At 36.3% G+C, this 10,856-nt stretch overlaps 1 protein-coding gene across 1 annotated transcript; it reads right to left on the bottom strand.

Moving 5' to 3' along the window:
- Positions 1–2,758: 2,758 nt before the first annotated feature.
- LOC105208455 (putative inorganic phosphate cotransporter) lies at positions 2,759–3,660 on the bottom strand. Its single transcript, XM_011178311.2, has 2 exons — positions 3,004–3,660; positions 2,759–2,920 (listed from the first exon to the last, which is right to left on the bottom strand). Exons 1-2 carry the CDS (start codon positions 3,658–3,660, stop codon positions 2,759–2,761), a joined length of 819 nt encoding a protein of 272 aa, XP_011176613.2.
- Between the last annotated feature and the right edge of the window lie 7,196 nt (positions 3,661–10,856).

Here is a 10,856-nt window from a genome sequence, read left to right as displayed (position 1 = left end):
CGTGCAAGCGATAACTTGAGTAAAAATTGAGATATCTTAATGAAATTTGGAACAAATATTCCTTGGGACCGTGAGAGGGTTGCTTTCGAAAATGGGCAAAATCGGTCCACTGCCACGCCCACAAAATGGCGAAAACCAGAAACACATAAAGTGTCATAACTAAGCCATAAATAAAGTTATAAAAGTAAAATTTGGAATAAAGGATGGCACTAGGAAGGGGCATATTTGGATATAATGTTTTTGGGGAAGTGGGCGTGACCCCGCCCCCAAATCGGTTATTTGTTTATATCTCGCAAACCAATGAAGCTATATAAACCAAACTTTCTGCAGTCGATTCTCTTACATACCCCACCAAACACCATGAAAATAGTTGAAATCGGATAATAACCACGCCAAAACGCAACCACGCCTACTTCCTATATACCAGAACTTTGAAGACAATCTCAATCGTTTACTTTACAATATATAAAGTAAGCACTAGTGAAGATATCGGTGCAGAACTTTGCACAAATACTAAGTTTATAGTGTGGCAGCCCCATTCTAAAAATCGCCGAAATCGGACCATAGGTTTTTAAGGCCCCATATATCGAACACGAGGACCTCGGTGCTTCTAACCTAATATTAGGGTTTCCAACTTTCAATGGACTTTATACAATATATATGACGAATATGTGGGTCAAATTGTGTATTATATAATACTAATTAAGTTAAATAAATAAATTGCGAGAGTATAAAATGTTCGGTTACACCCGAACTTAGCCCTTCCTTACTTGTTTCTTATTAAATAACTAAATATGTCAGCTTCCATTAAACAACTTCACTTAGAGAGTCTTGAAATCATTCAACATAATAATTGTTTAGTTGATAATGCTGTTGATAATTTTCTCGTTTCCCCTTTATTGCACGCTTAAGATGTATCGACTTTCCAGCTGTATATGTCCAATTCATAAATGGCGGTGTCACAAAGACCTTTAGAAAAACACTCAAACACAAAAGTGATATTTTAAGAGCCAGAATGCAGCCAAAAAGCACTTAATGACGAATCCGATGAGTATTTTAATCGATTTCCTGGATCTTTCAAGTTTTTGGACTGCAGACACAATTTATTCTTCTATAACCATCCCTCTCACGATTAATTTCCTCTGCAAATGTTGCAGGTATTGCCCAATTGGTGCCAGACGATTTCAGCTGTTCATATTGTTATTTTTTTAAACTTCATACCAATTATATTTTGGAAATTACAAAACGAAATTTTGTGTCTGCTGCTTTGCATTGATGCTTTGCTTGTCGACTCCATCGCTCTCATCGCTGTGTGATTGATTTCAAGTTCCATGGTCTGATGCCGGCCTGCTGCTATGGTTATTCAAGCTTCTCGCAAAGCAAAGAAATCGTTGTTGTTGGTTGTGATAAAAGCAACACTTATGAAGTTGCAATACATAATGTACCTGTATGTTGTGTGTATGTACAAAGACATTAATTGAATTTGTATCGACGCCGGTGCTTACACTTCGTCTTTCCCCATGAAAGTTCTCAACTCATTACTGTCACTGTGCAATAGTTAGCAAAATGCAACGGCAGCGCCGCTTTCCCTCTGTACAGTGTATATCCTTTTCCAACTAATTTTCCATTCCTCGTACATGCATTCCATTCGTATCTGCAGCTTCGCACTAAAAGAGTACTGCCATTGCAAAACTGTGATATTGTAGCTTTACGGCAAAAATTATCAAGACTTGCAAAACTTGTGCTCGACATATCAATTAAACTTTCAGCTTTGTTGTTATCTCTTGACCGGTTGACGACATTTCATTCAAATTCACAAACTTACGCATTTCGCTTTACCAACAGAGACAACAACTAGTGGACTCTGTTGCTTTAATATACGAATTTTCCAGAAAATCGAAGAAAATGCAAAATCATTTGATGTTGGCCGACCCACAGATCACCAATACTCTGTAACACATCATACTCAATGAATAATAAATAAGCCAAATGCAATAAAAAAACAAGTACAGTTCGGAAAAAGTTGAACCTTTTGTACTCTCGCAATTTGCAAGCTCAAACACTTTCTCCGAAGCTTTATAGGAAACGTAAAGGCTCAAAATAGCATCCAGTCGCCCAAGCTGACGGCCAACGGCGTTAATATGGGCGGTAACTGCTGATGGTCTTCATAGCATTAATGAATGAATCGTCTGATCAGAGATAAGCTTGAAAGATTGATCAAACCTAACCACGACTTCAGACAACGCGACAACGAGTGATATAAGGGATTCGAGTGATTAAGATTTATTCGGCTTATCAACGCGGAATTAGTTCCATTTTCTAAATTCGGATAAAGAGGCGACACAAACTCTTTTAAAGAGTACTTTGTGAGCTCCATATAATGTAAGGAGGACTTGGACTTTTACTCTTCGAATAAACCTACAATAGGCAGTCAGGGGGAGTCAAACTAGAATTCTGGAGTTTTGAATAAATGTAACTTGTCTTACTATATATTAACAATCCATTGACTGTTTGACAGACGATATGAGACACTGAATGAAAACTTGTTTTTGTTACATTATTTATTATAGTATTCTATTTATGTAGCATTTGTTGTCTTTTTAAAAAGATAATATTCATTTAGATAATGCATAATTTCACGAAAGAGTTTATCGCTAAGCTCTCTACGTTATTTAACAAAATAATTTATTGGAATTTCTAAACTGCGGCTTCTAAAGACAGCAAGCAAAGCAACTTTACTATACATATGTATACTTATTCATTCTTCATTTTGATAGTTTCTAACCGAATGTGGTGACGACCGTTTCGCCCAGTTCCTGGTTTGGATTTTCGTCTCGCCGAACAATAGGAACAACAAATTGCCAATGAAGTACATGCCACCGACAATGTAGAACACAATACGCCACTGGTCAATATTTTTCTATAATGGAAGTGTGTTATAAAAAGTAATGTTTCTAGTTAATAAATGGGGGATAGGGGATAGGGATTTATAAGCATACGAACCGCATCTGTAACAATGAAGCCCACCATCAGTGGTGCCAATAAACACATAATATTTGTCGCCAAATTAGCTACGCCCATAAAGATACCACCAAAATGGGGTGATAAATCAATCTGATTAATGAGGAAACCCAAATTGCAGGCCGTACTCGTACCAACGGCAATAACAAGCAGTCCAAGTGCCAACACACTCTGATCGGCGCGCACATAGCCGAGTAATATGATCGGGACTACGGGCACCCAGAACCCGATAGTGTTAAACAGTTTGCGACTGGTATTGACGCTTGTATAACCACGTTTATTCAGAAAATTGGCTAAGACACTAAATACAAATGTGAGGAACATGTTAGCCAGATATGGTATGGATGACATAAGTGCATTGCTCTTGATATCCTGTCCCAGTTCGCTTTTCATGTACGAAGGCATTTCAGTTAGCATTGCCCAAAAGCCCGAGGCGTAGGTGCTCTGTCCCAACAATAGTATCCAGAAAGGCACAGATGTGAATATCTTCAACCGAGGTGTTTTCGTAGATGCTTGCTCATGCTCCGGGTTGCCTGATGTCACCAGCTCGGCTTCAATGAACAAACGCTCCCCTTCACTCATCCATTTACACTCGCTGGGTGCGCTAGCGCCAACCAAGAACCAGATCAAACCCCACATTAAGCCAACTGACTGCCCGGTATTTGTGTATCGCAAAAGACATTCCCAGAAATATGAGAAAGATCTGTACATTACGAGCGCCGAAGAGCGGTGCTAGAAGTTAAGAAAATATTTTCATAATCTATACTACTATTATAAAGAGGAAAGATTTGAATGTATGTTTGTAACGAATAAATTCAAAAACTACATTGCCGATTTCAAAAATTCTTTCACCATTGGAAAGCTACATACACCCTGAGTAACATAGGCTATATTTATTGCTAGAAAGGATTAGGGATACTTATTAAAACTTAACTAACGTAATCCAAATTGTAAAAAAGTGCCCCAATACGTCTTTCGTCGCATGGGCTGTGGAGATTATTGATGATAGAACTAACTAGATCTCAACTTTCTGGAAATAGTTTCCAGGCGAGGGTATCCAAAAGACTATGTGATGGAGAATCTTAATCTGAAACTGAAAATCGTCTTGCAAGTAATTCTCTTCGCATTGTAATCGCGTGCCAGAGAATCGAGGAACGAGCGCTCGCAGTTGCTTCCTTAAAAAAATGTCAAAACCTCCCAAGTACGCGCTTGAGAATCAGGTACGGAGCGTGTGCAGCGGCTTGAATAACAAAATATTAGAAGTATACAAACTCACACTAGGGAGTCGAACTCTGAGCGTCCCCAACGCCTTCATAATCAGAGAGAAAGGCAGCAGACATCAAAGACTGGATGTCGTAATCAATTTTTAGCTCATTAAAAAAAAATATAATTTCATATACGAATTTTATCCAGCATCCGGTGTAAAAGCATATAACTTTTGAAATGTTTGTTTAAACCCGTGCGAAGCCGGAGGGGTCTGCTGGTAAAACATAAAACCTTTCGATTTTTGGTTTTCCATATTCACTGGAAATGCATAATATAATTTGTTCTTGGACATGGCGTCAATAAAAAATCACAATTCGTTTTTTTCGCGGGAAAATGTTCATCTTTTTAACAAAATAGTTAGCCTTCTGCTATTAATTTTACAAACCTTTAGGTTCACTATCATCTATCCGCTTAATTTCCATTTTTTATCGAACTGTTCAGAAACCGTAAGAGAAATGAAGTACAACACGTTGACTGATCTAAATGCGGAAAACACCTAACAGTGTAAATTGTTTCCAAACTAATATATAGTGTAACGGTGGTAATATAGTTAGTGTGGTTCACAGAACACTTGAATTCGATTTCGCAATTAGTGGAGTTACACAGTTATTGATAATTTTATCAACTTTAATATAAACTATTTTTTTTTTTTTAATTATTAAATACCTAAGAAAATGGCTACTTAAATAATGTGATTGATATGTATATGTATATATCTATATTTTTATATTTATTAAAAAAATGGGGCTAGTCTCTAGAGTTATTACTTCTTCCTGCAAAAATCTTAAAATTCGGAGTTGTTTTTTACATATGAAAATAATATCGTTCTAAGCTCGTTCAATAATCTAACCGTTTACATATAGCCAAATGAGATTATCAATTGTCAAATGTGTTGTATTTGTTGTTGTATTACACATCTTTCTCTCACTGTCGGCCATTTTTATTTACATTTTCATTTGACATTTCTCCTCTTCTTCGCAAAATTATCGATAAAACTAGGAATAACACCGAAAATCTAGTTGTATAAAACGAGATAACTTTATACTCTCGGATTATCAAGAGAGGAATTTTGTATGAGAAATCTCGTTTCATAATACAAATTATCGAGTTAAGCTCGTAATTGGAGATAATCTCGTTATATGTAAACATAGTATTAATTTCATTTGATTATAAGACAATTTTATAAATTTAGGAACTTCGCTGCTGAATGGCTAAATATTGTATTCGGTGGTGTAGAGGTTTTAACTGGTCTTTGGAATGGAAAATCTGTGCTAGAACCTCGAGTGTTGAATTAAATGGAATAAAAAATCACGAGAATTAGCTAAAATTTAGCGATTGCACTTCCCAATTGCAACGAATCATTAAGCCGAACTGGCTAATATGACTGACACCTACTAATGAACGCAACAATGCCCATCGCCATAAAGGCACACATTGGCCATACAATAATTCAATGCGATTGTTTTCCAACAATGGAAAAGTTCTAAAAAGCCAATAGCAAATCAAATGAGTGAGAAAAAGAGAGACCCTGCAGCTGAAGGGCAAAGTTAGTGGGCAACTGAGTTCGCAGTTTCAACGCCAGCAATCCGGTAGGCCGAATGTCACACTCGATTTAAGCCATTATTAAGTGTGCCCGAATAGAGTTGACAGCTGTGACCGGAATATAATTGACAACTTTAGCTTGATGAACAGATGAGTTTACGAAGCCTGAAAGTCTGCTGCTGCAGCCCAAAGTCAAAGACAAAGTAAAGGGCCTAAAACCAGAAATTATCAAACTACCCTGCCTATGAAGGCAACCAATTAAATAACCAGAGCTCGGCAAATACCATATGTATATATGTGTATGCTGCCCCGAATTTACCGGAAGCACTGATTAATATTATTGATCTAAATATATGGTCGAGAAAGCTGTTAAGCTAACGACAGCCTCTCAGCAGGTTGGAGCCAAACTTTTCATTTGTTCACGGACACAAAGGCATATAAAGCATAATTGAGCGTCATGTGCCACCATTAAACTTGCCGATTAATTGAATTATGAAATTAATTTGTTGTCTTTTCGGTTTTTTCCAACGAAGCTTTGACATTCAAATGTTCGAACTTGCAAATACAAAAGTGAATCTAAAAAAGCGTGATGCCTAATAAGGCGTTAAAATTCAAAGAATTAAGAGCAAGCTGAAATTAATTACGAATGCAAAAGTTTTGATTTTAATTATTTTTTAAATAAAATCTAAAATGTTTTATTTTACTTTCTTTGAAAATAGCCTTTGTCATTAAAAGCAAGGCCTACTAGAAAAGAGTCTGACCGAAAAATATACAAGGATAATAGGATTAATTATTAAATACCTAAGAAAATGGCTACTTAAATAATGTGATTGATATGTATATGTATATATCTATATTTTTATATTTATTAAAAAAATGGGGCTAGTCTCTAGAGTTATTACTTCTTCCTGCAAAAATCTTAAAATTCGGAGTTGTTTTTTACATATGAAAATAATATCGTTCTAAGCTCGTTCAATAATCTAACCGTTTACATATAGCCAAATGAGATTATCAATTGTCAAATGTGTTGTATTTGTTGTTGTATTACACATCTTTCTCTCACTGTCGGCCATTTTTATTTACATTTTCATTTGACATTTCTCCTCTTCTTCGCAAAATTATCGATAAAACTAGGAATAACACCGAAAATCTAGTTGTATAAAACGAGATAACTTTATACTCTCGGATTATCAAGAGAGGAATTTTGTATGAGAAATCTCGTTTCATAATACAAATTATCGAGTTAAGCTCGTAATTGGAGATAATCTCGTTATATGTAAACATAGTATTAATTTCATTTGATTATAAGACAATTTTATAAATTTAGGAACTTCGCTGCTGAATGGCTAAATATTGTATTCGGTGGTGTAGAGGTTTTAACTGGTCTTTGGAATGGAAAATCTGTGCTAGAACCTCGAGTGTTGAATTAAATGGAATAAAAAATCACGAGAATTAGCTAAAATTTAGCGATTGCACTTCCCAATTGCAACGAATCATTAAGCCGAACTGGCTAATATGACTGACACCTACTAATGAACGCAACAATGCCCATCGCCATAAAGGCACACATTGGCCATACAATAATTCAATGCGATTGTTTTCCAACAATGGAAAAGTTCTAAAAAGCCAATAGCAAATCAAATGAGTGAGAAAAAGAGAGACCCTGCAGCTGAAGGGCAAAGTTAGTGGGCAACTGAGTTCGCAGTTTCAACGCCAGCAATCCGGTAGGCCGAATGTCACACTCGATTTAAGCCATTATTAAGTGTGCCCGAATAGAGTTGACAGCTGTGACCGGAATATAATTGACAACTTTAGCTTGATGAACAGATGAGTTTACGAAGCCTGAAAGTCTGCTGCTGCAGCCCAAAGTCAAAGACAAAGTAAAGGGCCTAAAACCAGAAATTATCAAACTACCCTGCCTATGGAGGCAACCAATTAAATAACCAGAGCTCGGCAAATACCATATGTATATATGTGTATGCTGCCCCGAATTTACCGGAAGCACTGATTAATATTATTGGTCTAAATATATGGTCGAGAAAGCTGTTAAGCTAACGACAGCCTCTCAGCAGGTTGGAGCCAAACTTTTCATTTGTTCACGGACACAAAGGCATATAAAGCATAATTGAGCGTCATGTGCCACCATTAAACTTGCCGATTAATTGAATTATGAAATTAATTTGTTGTCTTTTCGGTTTTTTCCAACGAAGCTTTGACATTCAAATGTTCGAACTTGCAAATACAAAAGTGAATCTAAAAAAGCGTGATGCCTAATAAGGCGTTAAAATTCAAAGAATTAAGAGCAAGCTGAAATTAATTACGAATGCAAAAGTTTTGATTTTAATTATTTTTTAAATAAAATCTAAAATGTTTTATTTTACTTTCTTTGAAAATAGCCTTTGTCATTAAAAGCAAGGCCTACTAGAAAAGAGTCTGACCGAAAAATATACAAGGATAATAGTTTTCTAAAAATCATTTGCCGACAGTCCAGTTATTGAAAGCCATTATAGCCAAGGCCGTATAATGATATTAAGAAGCTTCAATTCTTCGCTTGATGAATAATTCAAATTAAAGAATCAACTGGCCTAGAACTTGGTTCCTATTTCCTCTTTCGATTTAAATATTTAAGATTCATATTAAATGTTCTCATTTCTTGCAAACGATAACCGATTCTTAACATTACTCTTCCAGGCTTTCTAAGTTCATTGATAAATATTTACCCTTTTGCGTCACCCTGTTTGTTTATATTAAAGAATAAAGTACGCAAGAGGCCGTGCGTAGAAAGTATCTACAACATTGCACACCAATTTCCCTACAATAACAACACTGACAACATCAACACACTGCGTGCTCACTTTATTATCCGTTTTACGGCTTTCATTGTACCGTGCTCGCGTTTACTTATTTACGCTCTTTTTCATATTTCCTTCATACCGTTCCCACAATATTAAAAGCAATTAATCATATTATGAACGCCATTAAAATGTTAATGGTGATGGGTGAGCGTGTGGGCGTGGTTGTGGGCGCCGAGCGTCGGCCCGACAATGCAGAAGAAACTGTGACACAGCCGCAGGATATAATTTTATTAATATGAGAAATATGCAAACTGATCTGTCTCATTGCGCGCACAGAACAGTCGACAGACACAGTGTGGAGGAAGTGGTGGCGATAAAATTAAAATTTAATATACAACAAACAAACTCTTAATGTCGATTAACTGCTGGCGAAAAGTGACGGTGGAAAATGCAAACGAGTGTAATCCATACATCTGCCATTGGGCTATTAATTTACTTTATGTTTATCTGCAGGTCGTAACTGAGCTAAGATGAAGACATCGCTGAAATACGAAATATGACTTATATTTGTTAATAAAATTCAATATTGCAGCTGGGAATGCAAATATCCAATATTATCTACGCAAATATATCAAAGGTGTACTCAAGTCACATATTATAGTATATCATACCATACCCTGGCCCTACTCTATCGAATGTGAAGACTTACATGGCCGCCTATAGGTCAACATATATCTGATGTTTGTGGATTTGCAAACACAATCATGCCTGCTTGCATAAACAAAAGGCTCAAAGGTAAAATTGCTTGAATTTTTATTGACACTTCAAAACATGCAAAATTTTCAAATTTCTTTCAAAGAAATAAAACTTCAAATATTTTCATTTAATTTGCATTCACCAGAGACTGCTTTGTGATAGTTTAAATAATTAAAGCAGCTCAACGTTTATCTGGAATTGCTTATCCCAAGAGAATTTGTAGGCTTTAAATATTGAATTTTATTCGAATAAAACACACACGCACACACACAAACTAAGAAATACCTTGTCCTGCCAGCACTTCTTGCTGCAACAATAGAAAGTTGTTTGCTGCTCGATACTCTTAATCCATTTTGAATTCATCCTGGCCATTTTAACTTCGTCGCAATTGAATTTGGCTCAATGTACTAACAAGAATATATCGGATATTTGCATTTCCAGTCATATGAAGGCACTTTCAAATACAAGGATTTAAATATATGTATGTATTTGCTTTGGATTCAGGTATTTCGTGCTTGCCACAAGAAATAGTAACGGAAACCGCAGTATGTCAGATAAACATTTGTCATTCGTTAATTCATGCAAATGTATGTGCATACAGAATACCAAAAATAAGAGTGACTAAAGAGACCATGAAGACAACAAATACAGGGAGTTCAACGAAAAAGCCGGAAATTAGAAAATATTGCAATGGAATTTTTGAGAGAATTTAAACGGAGAACTGAATACTTTACACTGAATATATGAAGCGTATTAAATAAATAAAAAGTATAATAATTGTACAATGCAGGTTATAAGAAGCACTTTCTTCTCTCAAATGACTAATGCACCCATCGGTTGGTCCAAAAACAAAAAAATACAATTTTCAATCAGTCACATTCACTCTTTAAGAACATGAGGAAAACACACACATAAAGACGTCATTAATTTGTTTGTTTGCTTTGCTTCTTACTTCATATACGGAAAATAAGACACTTGTCTTAGGCGCAAGTAGAGCTTAACCAGCGTGTCTTTTGGGTCAAGCCGCAAAAAGTAACTGCATTTATTTAGACACTTTTCATTCGACTATAAAGTCGTTTATTTCGCACTCTTAAATGCTTTACCATTTACCCTCGTGTACACCACCAGCGGCTCCACCATTTGCCTCACAACAAGCAGAAGAAACTCTGTCCCTTGATGTTACGAAAGTAGCAACACGAACGACTATGGCATAGCCAAAATGGCAGAGCAGGGACGAACGCCTCCGGACCCAACACGCTCCAATTCAATTAATCACATGGACACACATGTCGGACTCATAAGCGCAGACACGTGCAGTGTGAGATGCCGGACGGGCGGCCATGGTGCTTACGAATATTTCTGGTTAATGTAATTTTTCATTTTCAATTTTAAAATCTTAATTGCAGGAAGTGTTGCCGGCCTTACAGAGCCGCACGAGTTCAAGGAAGACGACGGAGCGTCTGTGGACATCAGACT

This window comes from Zeugodacus cucurbitae, chromosome 2, assembly GCF_028554725.1.
Source record: "Zeugodacus cucurbitae isolate PBARC_wt_2022May chromosome 2, idZeuCucr1.2, whole genome shotgun sequence".
NCBI lineage: Eukaryota > Metazoa > Arthropoda > Insecta > Diptera > Tephritidae > Zeugodacus > Zeugodacus cucurbitae.
Note: the sequence above shows the minus strand (reverse complement) of the source record. Positions and strands in the feature narration are given on the sequence as shown.

Bases quoted from the DNA above. Each gene is read 5' to 3' on its own strand.
- LOC105208455 (XM_011178311.2), bottom strand. From the start codon at position 3,660: ATGTGGGGTTTGATCTGGTTCTTGGTTGGCGCTAGCGCACCCAGCGAG. The intron at 2,921-3,003 runs GTTCGTATGCTT...CTTCCATTATAG, and splicing joins GCTTCATTGTTACAGATGCG to AAAAATATTGACCAGTGGCG.